The sequence below is a fragment of the Martes martes genome, assembly GCF_963455335.1.
Source record: "Martes martes genome assembly, chromosome: 1".
NCBI classification, from domain to species: Eukaryota; Metazoa; Chordata; class Mammalia; order Carnivora; family Mustelidae; genus Martes; species Martes martes.
Window position 1 is genome coordinate 155470372 of NC_137888.1, and position 25268 is coordinate 155495639.

Genomic DNA, 25268 nt, shown 5'->3' on the forward strand with positions numbered 1-25268 from the left:
GAAGGAAGGAGGGAAGACGTTCCAAGCCTGCAGCATAGTAAACTACTCTGAGGTGCTCTTGGAACCATAAGAAAACACTGATGTGCCTTTTCAAGCAGACTGCCATTTATATAACTGGCAAGAAGGTAATGCTACCAAACCCATTCCGTCCCACTTACCTCATCTAACTGAACACTCAGAAAATCCATGATGGCCAACTGCATTTAGTTGCATGAGAAAATATACTCTGAATACAGCGGTGCTATATTTGTGAAAAAGAGGCTTTCTGTGAACATTTCCAGGTGGAGGCCATGACTCCAAGTGGTCTGAAAAATAACTCTTCTTGGATGACTCTCAAATATATGATGCCATTCTGGTAACATGGCAAACAGATGCTAACACCTTTCTCACTGATGTACATGCATGAAAAGTTCTGGAACACGAGCATGACGAGATCCCTCAGGTGGTGTGTGCACTGAAACCAACGATTATGTCTATAGCCTTAGGCAACAGGTGTTTAAGTTCTCTGGTCCGCTGAAGGGTAGTGACACTGTGGGGAGGTGGTTTTAGAACACTGACGGCAGAACTAAAATGTTAATCCCACTTCACTGCCACCTGCCTCAACAAGCAGAGAGAGTCACAGCCCACTCTGCGGCTGCACTTAATACCACCGTAGTCCAGGGAGTTTCCTGTCAGAGAAACTCGCCTTCCCGTTTAATTTATACTCCTTCAAAAGTAGATCGTACTGATTCTGACCACAATCTTAGAGCCGTTGAGAGTCCAAATGCAAAAGGAAACTCGATGAAGGAAGACTGAGTGAGATTTAATCCTCTGGAAGCCCAGGATGGTATTAGAGAAGGGGAGCTTAATTTTGAAAAGGCATTACATTTTTCATTAGTTCTCTGTTCCCTAATCAAATCAATGGAAATGAACTTGAAGTGCCTTGCAGAGCAGGCTGGCAAGAGCGCTTCCACAGGGCCCCGTTTATGCTGCTTCTCTCTCTGGAGTGATGCCATCGTCACAGAGCTCAGAACAGTGGAAAATTTATACTTTCGCTGCAAACAAGCAGATGGTTTCAAGTCTAATGGAGGACCATTTAAAGATGCCTCAGTCTGTATATTTTGGAGCTCAGGAACAACTGTGTCTTAAAGTTATTGTTTCCCAGAAAAATTAACTTCAAGGGTATGTGCTAACCAACCATTTCACTCTGAGACTGCCACTGTATTAAGACACAATTAACTCACAAGAACTTAGTTTTTTTCTTTCCCCAGCTAACCCGTTTGATTTGGACACCCTGTGTCTGTAGACAGGATAAGCCCAAGTTCCTGAGATAGAAGACATGTATATTTATATGTAGGTAAGTATGTATGTATTTTTAACAAACAATTCCAAATAATTGGGATATCTCAACTGTCACAAGCTGACACGTGATGGACTCCTGAGGCCAAGGATGAAAAACAGCCAGCTCCTACAACCAAATGTACATGAAAATCAAACCCACTCCACCCTCCCACAATGAGAACAACTCCTTTCCACTTAACCAACCTCAACCAAGGGCTGGTGGTTTGAAAGGGGATCTGAGGGAGCCCAGCAGGTGCTGGGTGACATGGAGCTTTAGACAGGCAGGAGATCAGAAATGCAGATGAAACTTATTTTAAGAGAATATCGAAAAGGAGGCAACCAGAGATGACTGTCAAGATGCCTGATGGTTTAGGGGTGGCTAGGTGGCTGAATCAGGTGAACGTCCAACTCCTGATTTTGGCTCAGGTCACGGTCTCAAGATCGTGAGATCACCTCATAATGGCCCTGTGTCGGATTCCAAGCTGAGCCAGGTGTCTGCTTCTTTCACTCTTCCTCTTCCTCTGCCCGCCCCCCACCCCCACATATGTGCGCTAAAACAAATACATAAATCTTAAAAAAAAAAAAAAGATGCCAGGTGGTCTCCAGTGTCTCAGGCATCACACTGGCGATGGCCCAAGACACAGCCAATGTGCCGGTGCTGGGCTGGCTGCTTGAAAGCCTCCCCCCACTTCCTGTAGCCACTGTCCCCATTCCAAAGGGCTCTCCAGCACTGCTGAGTCAGCAACTCATCTGAAAGCTAGTGCTGTCTAGACCTCAGGGCTTCTCTGACCAAATGAAAGGACCATACAAATGGCCAACAATCATCTTTATTCCCTGCCATTAGCACAATGAGAATGACCTGCACTACGTCTGAAGCAAGAGCTTCCTACAGCAGAGCCACAAACAAAGCCTGCACTCAGGCCCCAGCAGGAGGGACCTTCTGCTAGAGCTCTCAGCTGCTCGGCCTTTTGTTTCCTATTTCTCCCACCCTCCTTTGTACTCCCCCCCCCCCCCCACCCCGCCTCAGTCTGTGGAGAGGTTTCTGGAGAGGATGGACTGGAAGTGCTCTCTTCCCTAGAGTGTATGCACTCCTTGGTTCTCGTTTGAGACAGTCACTTGTCTGCCGTCTGGGATGGGGAGTTCATTATGACCACTGGCAGAGGTGGACCACTTTCTTTGGGGGACAGCAAGTTGCTGGTGCTAGGGCTACATCTCTGACAGCAAGATCTGACTGAGGTCCGTTCTCATCTCACCTGCTGTGACCAGGAAAGCGGCCTGCAAGTCTCCCAGGCCCCACAGGGGTCAGCTGCACTGCCGCCCCACAGAGATGGGAGGGCTCTGAGGGCCCCCACCCCCAGGCTCCCCATGGAGAGAGGGCAGCCTTCAGGAGGGTAGTCATCCCCAACACACAGCTTCCTAAGTAGGAATGCTGGCCCAGAGCACAGACAATGAGGTCTGCGGCCATCCCAGAGGGGGGTTTGAGACCTAGTGCTCTGAAGACTGGAAGACAGAACCAGCAGAATGCAAGAGGGGTGCGTGAGCATCTGCAAAGATAAACGGAAGAGAGAGCAGGGTAATTTGCTAAAAGGAAATGAAGCAGAAAATAAAAGAGAGAGAGACTGTAAATAGTAACCCAAGCACAAAGAAGGAAGGTTAAAAGGAGGGTGTTTGGATAACATAAAATTCAAAGAATGGACACTCTGGGCATATAGGCCTTTTCCTTTCCCAAAAAACAGAAAAACAAAGAAGGAAGAGATATTGATGGAGAGTGGGGAGGAGGAGGTAGAAGAAAAGAGAAGCGTGACTGACAGTACGCACACAGACTCTACAGAATGTAGCCCCAGGGCTGGCTGAACTCCATCACTATTCTTCCTAGATAGAAACGCTGTGGGGCACCTGGGTGGCTCAGTGGGTTAAAGCCTCTGCCTTCAGCTCAGGTCATGATCTCAGGGTCCTGGGATCGAGCCCCGCATCGGGCTCTCTGCTCAGCAGGGAGACTGCTTCCTCCTCTCTCTCTGCCTCCCTCTCTGCCTACTTGTGATCTCTGTCAAATAAATAAATAAAAATCTTAAAAAAAAAAAAAAGAAACGCTGTGCTCTAATTTGTTTCAAATCCACTCATGAATTCTGCCATGGAAAGAGCAAGTGTGAGCCCAAGAAGAGCTATCCAACAGAGCCCCAACTCAAGTTTTGAAGGAAGGGCACTGCCCAGGGACTTGACACCCGTTTTTATTCCCAGGTATTCATTTGAAATCCAAATTAGTCTTGGTTGATCAGGATTTCAAGACGACCTATTTGGTTATAATACAGCTGGATAGTAACCATTTTTAAGGAATCACAGGCTGGAGGGTATCTGAGATAGTGAGAAAGTAGGTAAATCTCCAAACTAGGAGTTCCTTCTCTTCTGCAAGATCTCCAAGGATGGAGAATTAAAACCTCCATTTCTAAGGATGGAGTATTAAAAAGGAGTATTTTGTCTCCCAATGGTCAAGTTCTTCATTGCACCCAACAGAGAATTCTGTTATTTTTTTTTTAAAGATTTTATTTATTTCTTTGATAGAGATCACAAGTAGGCAGAGAGGCAGGCAGAGAGAAAGGAAGGGAAGCAGGCTCCCTGCTGAGCAGAGAGCCCGATGATGCGGGGCTCGATCCCAGGACCCCGGAATCCTGGCCTGAGCCAACAGCAGAGGCTTTAAACCACTGAGCCACCCAGGCGCCCCGAGAATTCTGTTATTTATACCCATATGCTCTGTGGTGGAAAATGGTAGAAAAGCCATAGACTCAGAATTAGTTGTCTGCCTGGACCTGACTACTTATTCTCCCTATGTGGTTATTCCCATCATTATGCCCATTTCACAGAGGAAGAAGCTGAGGCCCAGAGATGTTTAGTTACTCTGAGTAAATTTGAGGCCCAGGGTTACTTAGTAGCACAGCTCGGATATACCTGACTCCAAAAGCCATTCTCTTAACACCCGGAGCATGCAAACCCATCCTGCTCCAGGCACATTTTATATACTTCAGAGAACCAAAATGCTTCATTTAAGGCCAATGGTTTGGCACAGACATAAAGATGACAGTTCCTTAGCAAGTTTCTCGCTGATGGTAACTGTTTAATCACACATAATTTTCACAGAAATGATTTGTGCACAGCTATCCTGAATAAAGTCTAAATAACCCAGACTGATGTTTTTGGAAATGTTTTTCTACAACTTACATGAAAAAAAAAGTGAATTCATTAGTCCAAGAAGTCAAAAAAAGCAACCTGGCTTTATTCTGCTTCTAATCAAAACAATATTTATCACATGTGAAAGGAGAGGCGTTGGTGCTGTTTCCCAGACATTTGGCAGTTCATTTTCTCTCGTGCCTGTGACTAAAACCAGACTTGAAAATTAAAAATAAACGCCTCTCATTTCTTTTTTTTTTTCAAGACAATTCAAACAAAAGAGCCTGTAAATCTACCCACAAGAACACTGCTTTAAGCAACTTGAATGAAGAAGTGGAGAGAATCTTGAGATCCATTTACTTTCCAAATAACAAATAAGAGTTTGTTTTCTTTTTCCAAATTGGCTTGTAGGGGAGATCAGGAATTTAAAGTTACAGCCCTGATAACGTAGTTACCTGGTAGACAGCAACTGCATTGCATACTTGATCTGAAAGGACAGCCACCAATATAAAAATGTTTAAAAAAAAAACCTTAAAATACAATATTAAACAGATTTTTGGAAGGATAAAGGAAAGGGAAGGTGATGGACTTTTGAACTAAATTTCATAATCCAAGGACATTTCATCAGGCCTGGTGTTTTGTTCTTTGTTGTCCTACCACCTTCCTTACCTATTCTCATCATTAAATCTCCCTTGTAAATGGCATCACCAAGGACATTTGGTTATTCAAAATCCAACACTAAATCTTATTTTGTGGTTATCCTGGGGAACTGCGGGAGCATTCTCTTCCAGACCCATTCAACCACTCTGAGGAGGTGAATACATGCATTGCAAGGGATCAAAAGACCAGTTGTTTCAAATATCCGTCTCGTGTACCTACCTATCAATACATTACGTAATTTATATTACCAGTTAAAACCTTTCAGGGTGATTTCCAATTTCAAAGGGATTTTAAAGGAAAGTTAAACTCACTGTTTTAGAACTTACTATGTACCCACTATTGTGGTAAAAGTTCTTTTATATAGTGAATTGTATTTTATTTAATGTCAAATTCTACCTGTTTTTCCCCCCCAAAAGATGTGTTTATTTATTATTTTAGAGAAAGAGAGAGATGGAGAATGCAGTGGGGAGAGGCAGAGGGAGAGAGGAGAAGCTCAAGCAGACTCCCCACTGAGTGCATAGCCCCACTCAGGGCTTGATCCCACGACCCTGAGATCATGACCTGAGCGAAATCAAGAGCCAGACACTTAACAGACTGAGCCATCTGGGTGTCTCCCTGTTTCTCCTTAAGCACGAGAAGAGGTAATATAGGAAGGAATAAAGAACACTGGGCCGGGAGCCAGACTCTGGACTCGGCTGCCTTTATCTGTCTGACCGTTTAAACTTTCGGAGTCTCTGTCTTCTCATCTACAAAATCCTGGAGTGAAACTTGCCAAGCCAATCTTCATAGGCTGTGTAAGAATTAATTACAGTTAATGGACTTGCAAGTGCTCTGGTGACAGCACATTCAGTAAGAATGTAAACAGCAAGCTTTGTTCTACTCCAGGCCACACTGAGGTAGGACTCTGTAGATCTCTGAGCAAGGCTCCATCCCCCAGGAATGACTAATTCTGTAGTCCATGGTATAAAGAGGTATAAAGAAGCAGAAAGGCCTTCAGGACAGCTCAACAAGAGCAATGGTATCAAAGTCCAAAGAACTATCTTGCATGTTAAGTTGGAGGTACTCAGGTAGCAAGAATTGAGGGGAGAACTTGAGCAAATAGCTACAGCTCTTCTGGTTCCTATTTATGCAGAAAGGAGAAGCCAAGAGAACACAGGATTTCAGAGCCAGAAACCTGGGTATGCAGCATGGGCTTTGTGATTTTAGACGAATCACTTACCAGTTTTTTTCTTTTTCTTTTTCTTTAAACTTATTACACAAAAGTAGAGAGAATAGTGTAAAGAATCCCCCTATTGCTTAGCCTCAATAATGACTACCTCATAGTCACCCGGCCTCCTTTCCTGGATTTCTGGTGCATTAAGTATCTATTACTGTGGAACAGATTAATCCAAAATCTTGTGGCTTTAAAACAACATGCGTTTATTTCCATGCTTTCTGTCGGGTGGGAATCTGGAAGCAGCTGGGTGGCTCTGGCTCAGGGCCTCCCACGAATGTGCAGTCAGGAGGTAGGGCAGGGGCTGAGGCATCTGAAGGCCTGACTGAGGCTAAGAGCTGGGGATGACAAACTACGGTCCACAAGCCAAACCCGGCCCACAGCCTGTGCCTATAAATATGGTTCTACTGGAATATAGCCTCTTTCTTTCATTCACATATTGCCAATGGCTGCCTTTGCATGGCAATAGCAGAACCAAGGAGTTTTGATTGAGACTGTATGGCCTACACACTGTGACTATTTACTACCTGATTCTCTACAGAAAATGTCTGCTAACCCTCAGACTAGAGAATGTTTCCAAGATGGTGCACTCACTTGGCTGTCAGCAGTAGGTCATGCTTCTAGTTATGTGGGCCCTCCATTGGCTGCTTAAGGGTTGGTTCACAACCCTGGGGGTTCTCTGGGTGAAATCTGAAACTGGGCCCCATACATCAAGGACAAGGAGAGACTGAAGAAAGAGGCCAGCCACTCCAGATTGGTAGGTGGCTGGTTTAACAATCAAGGAAAAGGACATGGAAGGCTTGATTTGGGTGGTCACAAGACAAGTAGATCTCCATATCTGCCCACCAGAATCTTACAGTTTATACAGAGACCTCAAGGGGGCTCAGTCACATATGCAACCCAGAGGGTCTCAACACCTACTCTCTCAAGGTTCTGTCCCTGAAATGGCTCTTAGTGTGGGAATGGTGGTCAGAACGTACATTTCAAGGACAGGGAGGAGGCTCTGACTGCCTAGGTCCAACTCCTGGGTCAACCAGCAGTTAGACTTTCTTGATCCCTCCAACGTTGTGTCCTCACAACATGGCAGCCAGTTTCCCGAGAGCAAATGACCCAAGAGGGAGAAGAAGATGACAGAAGCCATATATATATATATGCACATACACACACATATATATGTGTATGTACATATATATATGTGAAAAAAATATATACACACACACATACACACACACACATTTTTTTAAAAGTGACCTAGCCTCAGAAGGGACATACCAACATTCTGTAGTATCCTATTGGGATGGGACTTCAAAAGGGTGTAAATACTTGGGAGGCAGGGATCACTGGGGACCTTGGAAGCTAACAATCACAGTCAGTGACCCTTTCCTTAATCTGTACAATCAGGGTTTGGGACAGGATCAATAATTTTTCCTCTAACATTTGACAATTACATGATATAGGCCATTTCTGACGATTTATATTTTTGTGTATTGGCCACAGAATGAATGTACTCAATATTTGTTGAATTTTAATATCTGTATTTTAATTTTGACATATATGAATTCAGCGTAATTTACTATTTATGCTCTTAGAGCCATTATTTATGTGGATTATTTTCCTTTAATTAGGTAGTATTTCAAAAAGTTCCTAAATCCAAACATCCCCTGTTTTCTGTACTCTATTCTTAGAAGACAGAGGCAAATCTGTGTTGTTCTTAAGGATTTAAAGTCTAAAATTTCTAGTCTACCAATCACTGTATTTTCAGCCCAACCTCCTAGGTTTGTATTCATTGCATGATGCAATATTCAATCGTATCCCTGAGGTTCTATAGCATTAGAAATCAATGGAAAATAATATCACTTATTATATTGAATATTTTCTTATTACATTGAATATTTTCTACTTTAGCAATTTACTAGTAATTAAAAACAAAAGTTAAAAAAAAGTCTGTGGTTTCCTGACATAGCAAGTACTCAATAACGGTTTCCTGAATCCCAAATATAACACGCAAAAGAGAATTTCAAAGTCAAAAGACTAGAATTTAGTAATAGAGAAAGGCACAAAGAGATGGGGCTTTGACCCTAGTGATGTTCATTTAATTACTGACTTACTCATTCAACAAATGTAAATTCTGTGTCTGGCGTAATCTTGTCCCTAAGAAGCTTCTAGTCTGGTGGTCACAGACAAATATCTTTGACCTCAGTGAGTCAACAATATAATCTTTAATATCCTGGAATATATGGTTTAAAAAAAAAAAAAGGTAAATAGCTACATTCATAACAGCCCAGGCATTTTCCTAGAAAGAAAAGCCTGTTACCACACTGCTGGCCTGCAAGGTAATGTAACTATTACAGAGTCTGAGATAAGAACCCTTAGAACTTTAAGTATCTTATCAGAATATGTGTTTTTCCTCTTAAAATATATAGCTTTGATGGGAGAAAGAGGTAAAAGGGATTAAGAGTACACTTCTCACGATGGAGCACTGAGTCATGTACAGAATTTTTGAATCACTATACCGCATGCCTGACACTAATACAACCCAGTATGTTATTTATGCCAGAAATTAAAAAAAAAAACCCTTATGTATACATACATCTATCTATCTATCTATCTATATGTATATATAGTTTTAGGCCTTCTGAAATCTCTAAGATAATTAGTTATAAGATGAACTTTCTTCTTTACAAATTCAGACACATTTTGACGACAAACGTGACCCTGGTCCAAAGCACAGTGTGTTCCTCCTACAGCATGATAAACTTGAGGCCCTTCTGAGCAGAAAGGAACTGTACTTCCAAGTCCCTTCTGCCCACCCTGCTTCTGGTTTACTCACGTGCTGGCTAGGAAAATGCTAAATTTAATTCTGTTTCATGGCCTATTCAGTAATTTCCAAAGTAAAAATAAATCTGGTACTGATTTGGCTATGTTTCTTACATCTGGAAAAATAATTAGGATTTACAAATTTAAAATTTTGCTTAGAAAACCAGGGGAATGAGATAAGTAACAATTTCTATGGATTGTTTACTAGGAAGACAAAAATGATCAAAGGCTTTCTAGAGCTTTAGTGAAACATCTTATTTTAATGTCTGTTTGACTCTATGTACACTACCGCATTTTTTTCTCTAGTGACAACAGAAAATGCAGGGGGGAAAATGTCTTCACATCAGTGGTAAGGAGAGGACTGTTCCAGAGTCTGAACTTTGCAAAGTAGAAACTATTTTAGAATTCTATCTGGCTTGATTTGGGCTTTTTTTTTTTTACCATCTTCTGGGAGCCATGACTGTTACTGATATCAACCACAGTCAGTCTTTTGGGAAAAAAAAAATAGAATTTGAGCTTTATCAAGGCTAGGTATGGGGACCTTATAAAGTGCTTGGATGCAATTCCTCAGAGTGCGCTCTCTTCCCTGGTGATCCCAGAAAGGCATATGACCTAACTGTTTCCATTTTTGCCACAGAACCTATTTTAAGATTCCTCTTTTCTTGTCCAAGGACATCACTTGTCATTTACTTAATATATTAGCTTCTGAACTATGTATGAGTCAACAAACTCAGTTTGATGAAGTGGAGATTTATTCAGAGTCTGCTGGTTATCAGGCCCTGTGCCAGATGAGGGGACGTGGGGGTAGAGAACCACCGGCCCGAGTGCAGCGGGGGAATGCACATAAGTGGCCACCATCCTCACAGCAGAGGGAGCGCTACACCACCCCATCCCCCCGGAAGGTGAGGTGAGTGAAGCTGAGGGCAGAGGGGAACTGTAGGGGTGGTCAGTTATAAAGTGGCAGGGGGACCTGGGACTCCATGAGCAGTGCATCCTACCAGACCGGAGAGGAAGAGGAAGAAGAATGGGAGAGGGGGCTGAGGGGCCACACAGAGCCAGCATTTGTTAAAGCACTGACCACCTGTGAAGAAGTATCCTGCGGGGACTGGAGAGAAACCCCATGCAAGTGGCCAGGAACTTTTCAGAGGAGTGACTGCATGCACAGAGGCTTGGAAAAGCGCCTGGCTCCCGTGACCACCCGCTGCAGGCCAGCCTTCCTCCCCTCCGCTCTCACAGCTGCTCAGCCGCTTGCGGGCTCGAAAGCAGGCAGGCCTGCTGCAAAGGTGGAATGGCGACTCATCTCCTAATCTGGTTTCATGGCCTCATTTTCCCCAGAATTACTGCCTGGCTCACCTGGTGATACAGGGCACCCAAGCGCAAGGCAGTCCTTGCCTGTCCCAACGTCACACTGTCCTACTCACGCTCTCCCACTCGGGCCCCACTCTGATCTTATGTGGTAGGCACCGCCTCCCAGGGCCTTGTTGTAGTGGGAAGACGACGACAGAGGAGAAAGGGAGAGGCCAGCTGAGAGGGGCCATCCCAAAGCCCTGGAGCTTACCAGGCCAGTACCTGGTTTGGGGCCATGGACCATCCCTCCCCATGAACCGAGGCTCTGGCACCGTCTGCCACTAAGTTTCTTGGAAGCGGATTCTTTCTCTGGGCTCATTTCCTTCTGAACCACATGTTGGCAAACCAGCTTGTGATTACATATCCAATAGCCAAATGCTTTAGCACCTTCATTCCAGACTGTGAAACTTTTAACTTTCCCTTAAAAATGTTTATTTATCTACCACAACTCGAGAGCACAGATGCAGGGAAGAGAAGTTCAGAGGCTATTAGTAAATGCTAGAAATGGTTTAAATATACTCAATCCTAGGAAGCAAAGACTTTATTTAAGGCCTCTGGCCCAGATGGCCCAGCCTGGCAAGGTCCCACACCTGATTTGAGGCTCTTGAGGGCTATAATTAGCCCTGTGGTATCCTCTTAAAGTCCTTATCTTGTTCTTTCTGACTGATTTCTGGGGCTGTTATCTTTCTCAAAACCTGCGTTTGGACCTAGCCCTCTGGCTTCTGTAGGTGCTTGGCTCGGGGACGGCTGGCTGCCCAGAGGCCAGTTAAAGAAGTTGTGGTGTCCTTGGGCTCCAGGACCCTGAGTGACTCCTATTTTTAATTAAACCTCAAAATTATCCAGCATTGAATAAATCAATTTGAAAAGAAAGAAAAGCACATCATTCGGATATTTACCATCTAGAGTTCTTTGCAAAGGTCTCACCAGCGGAAGCCTGATTCTTTGAAAATGTCCTCTGCAAACAGTTTTATGTTCCCTAGTTTGCCTCACCTTCAAGTACATCTGACTTGCCTATATATTTAGACAAGTCATAGCTTCCTACCTGATCCAGAAGAGGGAACTGCTCCCAGTACCTCGCCTTTCCTCCATGCCTCCCATCGCAACTAAGAGCAGTAACTACGACCCACAGAGCACTTCTCCAAATGGGCTTCAGGGCTCCTGCATTAGAAGCAGTGTGGGGCAAAAATGCAGATTTCTGGGCCATTCCACAGACCATGCAATCCAGCCTTTCATTTTATAAAACGAAACACATTTTATAAAACAAAAGAGACTACCTGCCTCATTTATGGCCCAGACCACATTTGTTCCTGGCACTCACCTGACCATGCTTGGGATCTATTTTGCTGGGGGCTGAGGATGAGGGGTGGGGGGGGTGGAGCAATAGGAAGGGATGTTTAAGTGTAGGTGCCTGGGCCCCACCTTAGATCTAGGGAATCCGACTCTTCAGGTGTGGGGCCCAGGCACAGGTATCTTTCCAAGGTTCTACATTCAAGATGCACAGCCCGATTTAAGAAATGTCCAATGACCTAAATTTCTCAGTCATGTTTTATCTATAAAATGGGAACCTGAACTGAAAAGCAGCAATTCAAGTGAAAATTAAACACAATATACTGATTTCCTATAAGTAATGATTTCTTTTGACCGATTTACTGTCAATTTCTGGTCACTTAACAGTGAAAATATCAGGGGATAGGCGAGGCATTCATGAGAATTACTCCTAAGTATGTCTTCAAGAACTCTGTTTTTGACCAGGGCCCACCACAAGCTCCCTCTGCCTCTGATACATAGGAATGGCCCAGTGAAGTGAGGCTCTACTTATTTAAAAAGCAGATAGTTAAATGTCAGATTAAAGAAAAATTCTATATCCTAGAAATGTCAGTAGTTCAATAAGTAAACTGAAGACCTGCCAGTTAATCTGAGTTTTTGAAAAGCACTCTGTGGGTGAACTTTCATATCTAGGACCTTCTGGGCTTCTTCAGACCTCTGGACAGTGAGACTAAACAGGCAGTATAGTAAGAATCTTTGCTGGACTCAGAGCCACATGAACTTGCGAGGCCCAAGCAGCAGTGCCAACCACCCAACAAAGCCCTGGGCCAGCAAGAGAGGACATGAGAGGGGCAGCTGGCACGGGCTCTCCCACCAGGCTTCTATCCTGGATCTGTCCTTCTCAGATTCTAACTTTAACAAACAAGGAGTGGAGAGGAGACTACTTTTACGTGGTTTGCCATTCAGGACCCTGGGAAACCTTGACCACAGCATTCATCCCTGCCTCCTGCCTGCTTGATGAATCAGGCACATGTGAGCCGCACATGCACAGATGTAAAACCACATTTAGTGCAAGCTGGCTAGGACAAGCTAGAATGCCCTGTTTGAAGGCATTTGATAAATATAATGAGTCAAAGCCTGCGGGACATTTCTGTCCTTCCAGAATCTTAATAGCAAAATCAGTACCAAAGTCATGTTTTCTTAGAAGGTGCTATTAATTAGAGAATCACATCTATGTCTCCAGAAGAGAAAGGCCCAAAGAGACTTAAAATCTTTTAGATTTTTTCTTCTTTTAAAATTTTATTTATTTATTTTTATTTAAGTAGGCTCCGTGCCCAGTGTGGAGCCCAATGCGGGGCTTGAACTCAAGACCCTGAGATTAAGACCTGAGCTGAGATCGAGAGTCAGATGCTTAACCAACTGACTCACACAGGTGACCCTCGGGTTTTTTCTTCTTTTAAAATAATATGAGACAGGGAGGTGCACCTGGCTGGCTCAATCAGTAAAGCATATAATTCTTGATCTCAGGGTGGTGAGCTCAAGCCCCACATGGGGCATAGAGCTTACTGAAAAAAAGTAAGTAAATAAAAACAAATTTTAAAAAATGAGACAGAATTTTGGTTAGTGCTTCATTTCCCAATGACAATATGTATAAATAAATTCTGTCTTTGAATTAGGGCTTTGCTTTGCTGTTAGGTAGTGTGTATCTGAAGCAGGGGAAGCCAGGAGCTGAGATGACCTCAGAGATCATTTAGCCATGTCCACAGCAAGCACTCACAGCTATGAGCCCCCTCAAAGCAAGTATAACAGCTCTGCAGTAGGACTTCTTGGTAAGTGTATTGAGTAATACAAGCCATGTTAATATCCAACATCATTACAGACCCTTTGCTTTTTAGACAAATAATGATAACATGAAATCTTGAGCGAGAGGAAAGCCTCACTAGCATGGAAAATTCTTTTTCTAAGAATTTTATCCTAATAAAATATATTTTTTTTGCTTGGAAGTATCAATTACTGTCACACTTTACTTCACTGATATGCTCATAAATGGAAATTTAAAAGTTTAAAAAATTTCCCGTGACTCTAAGTCTCACTTTAAGTGTTTAAAATTTTCTTCTGGACCAACTGGTCATTATAGTTATGACTGGGCATAAATGATAAAAAATACACAAATATAATATACATATTGGTAAGCAATTATTAGACATAAATTCCTGGATACATTTTGGAAATGCACCTTTTAGAGAGATGGATTTGGTTCTGGCAGGTGGGAGATTGTGATGTCTTTATGGACATTTAGCCCCTGACACCTCCATGTTATAAGGCTCTCTCTCAGCTTCGAACCTTTCACCCTGGGGTCAAGGCACAGGGCAGGGTTCAAGGCAGTGAGGGGTGCCTTCTTCTATTAAGCAGGGGGAACAACTATAGGCAGAGAGGCCGTGTGGCCCAGGACAGCCCAGAGGGACCATAGGGTACTCATGCCTCCTAAGAGGACATTTTAGAAAAAAAGAGGACGCATATAAATTGGGGATCTGAATATTGAGGCTCTCATAATTGTCTGTGCCCACAGACTCCTCACAAGTTTAAGGAACTAGGCTATGGGGAGGGACGGTGCTCTATTTCCACCCCTACAGTTTCAGCCTCTCCTTTAAATGGGGGCTGAACAAGTACTCTGAAATACTGAGTGGGACTCCAAATTCAGGTTGGTCTGTCCTCAGCCTTGGTCTCATCCTGATCCCGACCCCTCCTGAGGTTCACTGAGGCCCAATCCCACTTTGCCTCACATCGATTCTAGGTTTCCACATTCAATTCGTGCCCTCAAATCTTGTGTGTAAAACACATATTATATGAAAATAAATTTTACTCCAAAAATTTCAACTGATGTTTAAATTTTTTTTCTAAGTAAAAAACCAAAGCATATGAATGTTTGTAAAAAGAATAAGGAAGGAGGAGGAACAGTGTGTGAAAGATGCACTCAGGTGTATCTGAAAATGGCATTAGGGAATTTAAGGAATTATTCAAACCACCAACATGAGGGAGGACTTTATTTCTCATTTACTTACAGGAGTGTTTTAAATGCAGAAAACATACAGATAACAAATGGCAAATCACGCTCCACCCAAAGAATTCCTGTTGTCCTTCAACAAGTAGTACACGTGCCTGGCCAGAAAATCCAAGCTGTATGCGAAAACGGTTACCTTAATTTTTTTTTTTTAAAGATGTTATTTATTTGAGAGACAGAGCAAGAAAGAACACAAATGGTGGGGAGGGACAGAGGGGGAAGCAAACTCCCCCACCTGAGCAGGGAGCCTGATACGGGGCTCGATCCCAGAACCCTGAGATCATGACCTGAGCTGAAGGCAGACATTTAACTGACTGAGCCACCCAGGCGCCCAGAGATATCTTAATTTTTCCTCAAAGGCAGCTACTGTACTGTACCGGGTTTCCCGGAAGCCCTTCTAGGAAAAACAAAGGACGTGTTCGCATTCACCGATTTCTTGTCCCTTCCTTCCCTTCTTCAAAATTTAACTCAAACTTGTTCTGTACCTTGCTTTCTCTACTTACTAAAATAGCAAACACACACTCACACATGCACGTGCATGCACATGCAACAACACCCACCCCAGCACAAAGAGGCCTTTTAAAAACAAGGTTCTGTGGAACCATTATCTTACTATAATTGTCTTAAACTGTCTCCTGCTCAGTTTAGCTGCGTCTGGGTTCTTGCTAATAGAAACGCTTTGACAACATTATTTTGGCCCACTTTGCAGTTATTACCATTACCCTAGCAAGAGTCATTCTGGTTGGAGGGTAATCTAAATTTTGATTCAACTGCATTCTAGAAAGCCTGAGCCAATTTACACTTCTGTCAAGTATAGAAAAGTGTCCACTTCTTCACACCGGGCAAGAACAGGTCATCAACCAGCGTTTGCTGACAGAGTGAGTAAAATGTCACGTTTCCCCGTTGTTTGAACTTAAATTTCTTTAACTGTGAGTGAGGCTGAGCACCTCTTCTTAGGTTATGCTTTGATTACTGGGTTGTCTTTTTGTATGAATTTATCAAAATGCTACTTGAATTAAAGATATTAACCATTTTTCATATGTTGCAAATATTTCCCTATTATGTCCAATTTCTCTTTTGAGGTTTTTTTGGTCATAAAGAAGTTTTAAATTCCCATACTTTTTGTATCTCTTACCTGTCTGAATTTTGCTGGAGCGTGGTGGCAAGAGGTATGTAAGGAATGAGGTAAAATAAAATGTAATAATTTTCCCAAACAATTGTCATCAGACCATGTAACAAACAATCCTTCTTTTCCCCCACTACTACAGAATGTTAATTTTACCATAAACTAAAGTCCCAGTTTTATTTTGGTCCATTTACAGGCTCTCTGCTCTATTCCACTGATCTATTTCTTCCCTAATTTAAAATGTATTTAATTACTCTAACTATTATATTACTCAGAATACATTTTAGTATCTGGCAGAGCTAAAGACCTCATTTTTCTTCTTTTTCAGAAATCTCCTTGCTGTTTTCAAATGCTTATTCCTATATATTTGAATTGGCATCACATTTTCACAAGACTGAATCTTTTGGTCCCAGCAGAGTTTTAAAAATATTCTTCATATAGATTATTAATATTATTTTTATAAATTACTACACGTTTTCTCTTTTGGCTTCTTTGGTACATGGGGCCTTTTCTTCAATAATATTTTCAAATGGCTATTAAAGGGAAACAAACAAACAAAAGGAAACAAACAATTTTAGACAAACCTTGTAACCTACCTCCTTACCAAGTTTTCCTATTGTGTCCGATAACGCATCTAGTGATTTTTAGATTTATAACCTTCTAATCTTCAAGGAGTGATACATTTGCTTCCTGCAGGTTACTTGACCTTCTCACTTTTTCCTCCTGTAGAAGTGCATTGGTCAGCAGCCCCAGCACCACGGAAAGTACCAGCGGTGGTAATGGGCTTCCTGACATTGCTGAGAATGCTTCTGGTGGCTCACTGTGGAGCATGATGCTTGTGCTCTGATGTAAGACACAGACACACTGGCTAGGTGAACACGCCCTGCAACTTAGAAACTGAAACGCAGTCATCTAGCCTTCTCCGCTGCTGCACCCCGCTGGTGGACCTGCACTTCTCCTTCTTCTCTATGCTCTTATTACAAGTCTTATCCTGGGGACACCCTGCCTAATCAGGGGCACATTCTGCTCCAGTGTGGGACCTCCCATCTTGTGCACTGTCCTGGAGCCCTTGCTTCTATCACAGGGTCAGTTTGGGGAGGGGTCTTCCTTGCAATTTTTTTCCTCCCAGCTCCCCAAACATCAAAGGAAATATTTCTGTACAAGGTGGTTTGGAAGCCTAATGGGCAGTGAGGGTCAGAAGCCATGTCCTGGATCCACAGCTTGCCTCTCCGATGATAAATGCCTTACTAATTTTCTCATTGGTTTAGTTTCTATGTATCTCTCACTAGAGAGAACTAGCTCTGGGCATGGAGAAGTCTCTATCTTCCTGCTCATATTCTGCTACGAGTAGAAAGTCAAAATGAAGACCTCCAGCTTCGCCTCTGGTATAATGTGGAAATCCCTGGAAGGAAGTTTCTACTTTGATGGCATTTTTGCTGCTTTTGCCCACACTTTCTTGTTCTCCTTCATTCTCTGCAAAATATTATGCAAGATTCTATTTACTCACTTCTTGCTTCATGTTTTTGTAGAAGGCAGACCTAGAAACGTAGGAGCTGCCCCAGGATGATTCTTGGAAATCCTGGTCTTGTTCTTCTACAGAATGTTCTTTAACATTGCTCAGATAATTTTGTTTTGCTGAGTTTAGTTCTTCCAACTATTTGTTGCTCATATTATTATGATTTTGGTTTTGTTATGCCATCTAAACTGGAGGCTTCTGTATTTATTTATGCTGGTAACTTCAAGGCTGAAGGAAATACTGAGAGTGAGCTCTCTAAATTACAGCCCCTGGCATTTGCTAAAGACATACACTGATTTTCAGCACAGTTGCCCTTACCTGCCGCTTGAGTGCCTCCAAAGACTCGAACTCCAATCTGGCCAGTTTCATCTGGATATGTCGTGGTTTATCAGGTATGGCAAATGCAAGTATGAACTTTAAAGCCAGGAGTGCATGCTGAAAACAAGAAAGAGTACATGTTGACATGCCACACTAGGCTACAGTGTGCAATGAGACAACAAGGGACCTAAGCAATCTGTGATTCTTCTCATTAGTCTTATTAATTTCTTATGACTGGCCTGTCCTTTATCAGAGATCAACCAGGTCCAAGAGTTCTATTTAACCCACCCACCACTGTGGCCCACTCAATAACTCCTGTCTTATTTGCTTTATTCTTCTAAAACTGGTTATTCATCCAAATTGATACCATACATTATTTTCAGTGTTTTACAGAAAAATGAAATTTACTCTGAGAAGTCTTTCACAAAATGTGTTTTTTCTACCTGTGTCCGCCTTCCCAGTGTACGTTAGCATACAACACTGGCAGACTCCCTCTATTCTTTGCCCAATAACCTCTTCCCTGTGCTGTGCTTCCGGCTATTATGTGAAACATACGGTGCCTTAAACACCAGGTGCCTTGAATCCTCTGCACCCCCACAAGAATCTGCTACTGTTTCTTTCATGAAATGATAATCAATAAATATTGATGAATTGATTGGTTGCAATGTACTACTTTATGCTGCTGACTCCCTCTATATGGTAGGGCAGGTACACAGAAACATAGAGTGTATCCATTATAACACGGGAAGCTTAGAACCGTGCTCCACCAAAATTATTCAGGGTTTTTCATACCATAATGATATGAAGTTTATAATTATGCTTTTTTCTCTGCAGAACAGAATAAACCAACAGGATTGTTTCCATTGGTAAGCCTGCTCTTCAGATGCATGGACTCGACCTATGGATGCTTCTGCAATTCTAGTATCATCTTGTGATCCAGGATCAACACCCACAGAAGTCTGAATGATGAAAAGAATAAAGTTGCCTCTTTGATGACAGCATGAATTACTAAATATTAAAAGCTGTGAAATGATTTTTAAAGGTAAGAAATGATTAAAAGGCATTTTGAAAATCAGTGAAGGATATGGAACAGCCTCTAAGAAATGTTGCATTGAATTACTGACAGAAAAGGAGGACAGCTTAAAAAAATTAGATGAACCCCTTACTGTGATATTTTCAAAAGGAGGATGAAGGATGAATATCATGTGGCTATCTACTGGGAGAGGCATGAAATAATGAAGGAAATCAGCATCATGCCAGAACAAGCAATAATTCAATCCAAAGACCTGGAAATGGGCAGAGCCCCAGAGCAGGCCAGGCGCTCCTGGTATTAACAGGAGATGTGGACTGGACCAGGGCCAGGCAGTCTTCACCAGAGTGTGACTGCTGGGACCCCAGAGGACACCTGCAAGGTGCTGATTAAGTATCTACAGTGTGAAAACTAGTAGATAACACAGCACGGATCAGGTGACATCATCTGTTGTAAGTCTGAACTAATTGAATTAAATTAACAGGAACCTGGATAAAATCTACAAAGAACAAATAAATAATTCAAAAAAGGTATACTGTGTCATTATTTCATTCCATTGGAGTACTGACACATAGTTTTTTATATAAGACTTAACCTCTTCAGTAGAAATACTAGACAAGAAATAAACAAATGAGCAGATGAAAAGAAATCTTCCACATTTTCCAGGAAAGGGGTGTCCTCAAACTGCCAGAACCCCATCATGAGCCAGTCACTGGCCACTTTCCATCTCTCCTAACAAATCTGTACCCATTTTCTCTTCTTTGGAGTCTTGGAGGGAACCAGTGAAAAAAAAGACCCTGCCAAGGTCTTCCCTTGGAAACAAGGTTCCTGTAAGATGTGTCAACTCTCCTTTGGGAACAAGGACTGGTTACTGGGCAACCGAGCAAGGCTGCCACAGACCTCAGTGCTCACAGGTGCCATACAAAATGTCCATAACCCTCATGAATTAAAAATGTTGGTATTTATTAAACAATATCAGTTGATATAGGAAGTCATTTTAATATGGTTAGAATACTTACATAGCAGTAAGTTCTGAGTAGTTTGGAAATCCTGGTAAGTTATGAGTAGTTACCATAACATACCATAACCTGGTAAGTTATGAGTAGTTCTGTAGTTTGTTTTCCTGAAATAATTTTATGTTAAATGTTTTTAAAGGCCCATATGTAGAGAGATCAATTTCTTTTGAGCTGTATTTGCAAATAGGTTCCTAATAGGCCTGCTTATTTTAAGCTTTTAACTTCCCACTGAACACCTCCAGGGTTATGTTTCTTGAAGAGTTCCACACAACGCACACAGCTGAATACTCCTTAGCTGGCTACCAGCACCACAAAGCCAGAGGGAAGCTGTACTGTGTCCCTCCTTTCACGTATATTAGTGACTAGTGTGCTAGACATGGGTCACATGTTGGAGGATTCTACAGGGAAGGAGATGATGTCCCGGCACACGGTCTAGAGGAGGAGAGGGTAATTACGGACCATCCCCTAATGCCACGCATGAGTGGTCCCACCCAGTATACACAGGACAAGGAGCCTACAGACTGGCAGTACGTCGGTATTTATTAATTTGGAGAGGGAAGTATGTTTTCAGAGACATATAGGATGAGGAGTTGGCTAGGAGAGGGAAAGAGTGTTCCCAGAAAGGAAACCAACACACAGAGGGGCAGTGGGGTTGAGGAGAGAGGGGACATGGAGGCTCTCAGATACTGGAAGACACAGGAGCTGAGTGAGGAGTGAGGAGGCACTGAAGATGCCGACACAGGAATGACAGGCTTGGAGGTCTCCATTTGTGGCATGGATAGCAGACAAGTGTGGAGTGTGCAGCAGTATAGGCAGGTAATCAGGGTGAGCCAGTGTGTGCAAGAGTAATGGGACGGAACCTCCACGGCTGAATGGAGGGCTTGCCAGCAGAGGACCAGACAGGCTTCCATGGCTCCTCCATCATGACGTGTGCAGGATGAGGAGCAGGCTGGAAGGAGAGGGTCTGCACGCCCTATGCACTTTCAGGGGATTGTGGGATATCTGGGTAGAGATGCTCAGCAGGCAGTGGGGCAGAGGGGTCTCAAGTTCATGACAGGGCTGGAGGCAAACACCTGGGAGTTGCTAGGGTATATGCATAAGGGGCACATAATGTCATGGGAAAGGCTGAGATCTGCAGGGATGCACAGTGAGGGAGAAAAGATGAGACGAGGTAAGAAGTCGGCACAGGATGGAATTGGAGGAATGTATCAGGTGTGATGAGCAGAGGGAGAGGTCTGAAAAGTAGCTTGAGAAGCAGCACATGGGGGGAGGCAGAAATCAGGGAGCTTGTGGGGTTACAGAAACAAAGCAGAGAGAAAGAAGCCGGTCAAGTGGGCACTGGAAGGTCATGTACATGGAGGCTGGGGAGCAACCTTTGGTTTTTAACCACCAGAAGGCCTTTGGTGGCTCTGGTGGGAGTGGTTTCAGGTGAGTGGAGGTCACAGAAGCAAGACCAAGGTGAGCCAAGAAGGGCCTGGGAAGCAAGAATGGAGGAAGCAGGGCTTGTCACACTGAGGAGGGAGGGCTGACTCAGGGAAACAAAGGCACTGGGGGCACTCATTTTAAAGAAGAGAAGAACTCTAAGAAGAAATTTATTGTTCAGAATTGGCAATTCATACTTAAAATGAGGAAACAGGTGACCATCCCATAGTGTTCTCATTTTTCTTTTACAGACCTCATCTTAAACCATCACTAAGTATCCTTTCCTCAAAACAGATCCTCATAATCTTCAACAGAAGAAAAAAAGTGCCTTAAAGAGCAAAACAAAAATGCCAATATTATTAACCAGATGAGAAGAAGATATATCAACATCTTGGCAATAGTTTTCTTTAGATGGTTGGCAATATGGGCAATCTCTTTATCTTTAGTCTCTGATAACATGCATTACTTCTTTTTTCCTTTTCTACATTTTTTTTTGTTTTTACTTTAATTCCAGTTAGTTAACATACAGTGTAGTATTAGTTTCAGGTGTACAATACAGTGATTCAGCACCTCCATACATCACCCTGTGCTCATCACAGCAACTGTGCTCCTTAATCCCCATCACTTATTTAGCTCATGCCCCCTCACCTTCCCTCTGGTAGCCATCAGTTTGTTCTCTATCGTTAAAGAGTCCATTTCTTGGTTTGTCTTTTTTTTCCCTTTTGCTCATTTGTTTTGTTTCTTCAGTTCCACATACGAGTGAAACCATATGGTCTTTGTCTTTCTCGGACTTATTTCGCTTAGCATTATACTCTTTAGTTCTATACGTGTTGTTGCAAATGGCAAGATTTCATTCTTTTTTATGGCTGAATAATGTTCCATTACACACACACACACACACACACACACACACACACACACACACACACATATATACACACATACGCAGCACATCTTCTTTTCCATTCATCAATCACTGGACACTTGGGCTCCTCCCATATCTTGGCTATTGTAAATAATGCTGCTACAAACATAGGGCTGCACATTCCCCCTTTTATAAGGGGGAAAAACCCACTTCAGTCAAAAAGAATGCAAGTGTTCCTCACAGCTGGGGAAGGTCAGGGAGAAGACATGACCACTAGTGAACCTGTGAGCTGGACCTAGATAACTGGAGGCTGCTCACTTCCTCCCCTGTCCTTGGAATGTGGGAGTGAGCTTGCCCCTCCCACTCCCAGAAGCTGCTGTAAGGACATCACCTTGAGATGGTGAGGTGGTATTGAGAACAGTATAGTTGATGGTATAGTTGACCAAACCCAGCGAAGGTCTCTATTGATAAAAGTTCATAAAAACCTTTTAGATGTGGCAAGGAGGTGCAAGGATCCACTCATCTTGCTGCCGCCCAAGACAAGCCTGCTAGGTAAGTAAGTTCCCTTTGCTATTTAACTGTCATCTTCCCACTTGGAGAGGCTGGCCTCTTTCTTCCATCTCTTCCTGCCCTCCACACTCAGGGGTCAGCTCAGATTTCACCCAGGAAGCTCCTGGGAGGGTTGTGAACTGACACTCACCTAAAGGAATTACATATGCTAAAGCTCCTAACCCCCCTTCACTATAACTGCCCATATGCCCAGGAGACAGACCCAAACCAGAAAACTTGCAGCCCAGGGAGTCTGGTTTTTTAATCTGGGGTCCGAGATGACAAGCAGCTGGTGAAGGGCATCACTTTGTACTCATTCCTTCTGCAAATATGTAGGAGAGCACTTACACACAGCCAGGCCACCCAGATGCTGGCCTTCTTTCACCACTTCCTTCCCTCCTCAAACCTTGTCACACTGATCCAACCCTCACCCTGCCCCACTCTGCAGTACTCCAGAAGTTCCACCAATTAACAGGCTTATCTGGTTTGACATATCCCTGGGAGGGTGAAGGAACATTGCCATTCACAGGTAACTGTCAATAAGTTTAATTAGCCAGTGCTAGCAAACTCTGTCCTCCACCCACCCCCAATACTCTTGAGTGCTCAGAAGTAGGGGGATATGCCACAGCAGCTTCAGCAGTAGGATACTGGCTTTGAGGAAGAGGAGTAAATAGAATGAGAATGGAACTAACACTATCTTAATGCTCAGGAAAGGATAAATGAGACATCCAGCCACCATCACGGTCTCTTTACGGTTTCTTGTACCCAGGATCCAGAGTTCAAGTTAATGGATTAAGTAAGCTTTCGTAGGCTAGCCTGGAAACCTAAATAACAGTTACAGCACCATGTTTCAAAAAAAAAAAAAAAATCAACCTTTAAAATGTTGTTTATATATTCCCTACAGCAAATCTGTTTCAAGGCTGGGAACTGCTTTATGCTAACTGAACTGAGAAAAAAAATTGCAAAAGGCATTTTAGCTATTTCTACTTGTTTTCATAAATAAAAGCAAACCTAAGACAAAATGTGAATCTATTCAGATTTGAAGAAAAACATATTCAAAAATGAATACTTCGGTTGGCTTTTCATAGCCTGTGAAAAGAGAAGACATTTTGTGGCCATGATTATGATTCTTCCTTCATTGACAATCTTCTTTTAAAGTAAAACTCACAAAATTGTATCCTAAACAAAGCAAAGAAGAAAAGAAACAGTTGGGGGGTGGGGTGGGAAAATGGGCAGAATTTTAAAAGTAGTAAATACAAAGAAGTTGGCTCCCCATAACAATATGCTTCAAGTAATGATTATAGGGTGTATTAGTCAGGAAAGAAGAAAAGGACAAGACCAAAGAAAAGGAGCATCCAGAGCTAAGTATTTCCCAGAACCACAGTACTGCCCACCCAGCCACTGGTGCCATGCACCTCTGGTCACCCCAGGAGGTCAAGCTCTTGGGAGTCTTGTGGCAGGTGCACAGTCTGTGAGCAGAACCTTTTTATTTTACAAAAACTGGAAACTATGACACAATCGACAGTAGCAGCTGTGTTTGTAGCAGCATGTCCCCAACCCTGTCTCTTATGAAATACAAAATGCAAATTAGAGATAGTTCTTAGAATTCTGAAAAGATAATTTGATCTCTACAGTGGAATGTCAGCCATGGTACCTCTTTCCATTCAGAGTCCAGCCACCGCTGAATAAAAGAAACTCCAAAAGAGCATCCTCTGCTGATTACCAAATTACATGCCAAATGCCAATTAATAAGAAATGATTAATAGATCCAAGATTGAAAAAAAATATGGAATTAGGCTCTTAAGAAGCAAGCCTCAGACAAACAGAAATACAACATACCAAAATCTATGGGTTCCAGCAAAAACATTTCTAAGAGGGAAGTTCATAGCAATATAGGCCTGCCTCAAGAAATAAGAGAAATTCAAATTAACCATTTAACTTCAAACCCTAAAGGAACTAAGGGGAAAAAAAGAATAAATAAAGCCCAAAGTTGGTAGAAGAAAGGAAATAATAAAGATCGGAGTGGAAATAAATGAAATAGAGACTAAAAATAAAAAAGGATCAATGAAACTAAGAGCAGACTCCTTGAAAAGATAAACAACATTAACACATCTTTAGACTCATCAAGAAAAAAAGAGAGGGCTCAAATAAATAAAATCAGAAATGGAATAGAAGTTACTGATACCACAGAAATACAAAGGATCATAACAAACTACTAGGCACAATGATAGGCCAACAAATTGGACAAGCTAGAAGAAATGGATAAAGTCCTAGAAACAGAAAATCATCCAGACTGAATCATGAAGAAATAGAAAATTGGAACAGGCTGATTATTAAGAAATTGAATCAGTAATCAATAGCTCCCAACAAATGAAAGCCCAGGATCAAATGGCTTTTTTACTGAATTCTACCAAACATTCAAATAAGATTTAATACCTATCCCTCTCAAACTCTTCCAAAACATTAAAGAATATGGAAAGCTCTCCTCATTTTATGAGGCCAGCATAACCTTGCTCCCAAAAGCAGACAAGGACATCACAAAAAAAGAAAATTATAGGCTGGGGATAAAAATAGATGCAA

At 42.5% G+C, this 25268-nt stretch overlaps 1 protein-coding gene across 2 annotated transcripts in view; it reads right to left on the minus strand.

Moving 5' to 3' along the window:
• Positions 1-25268, minus strand: part of ANO10 (anoctamin 10) — a 218966-nt gene that overhangs the window by 34125 nt on the left and 159573 nt on the right. For both annotated transcript variants that reach the window (XM_080796633.1, XM_080796630.1), the window contains exon 12: positions 17807-17923. In XM_080796633.1, the coding sequence (XP_080652759.1) occupies positions 17807-17923 (117 nt within the window). The remainder of the gene's footprint in view (positions 1-17806; positions 17924-25268) is intronic.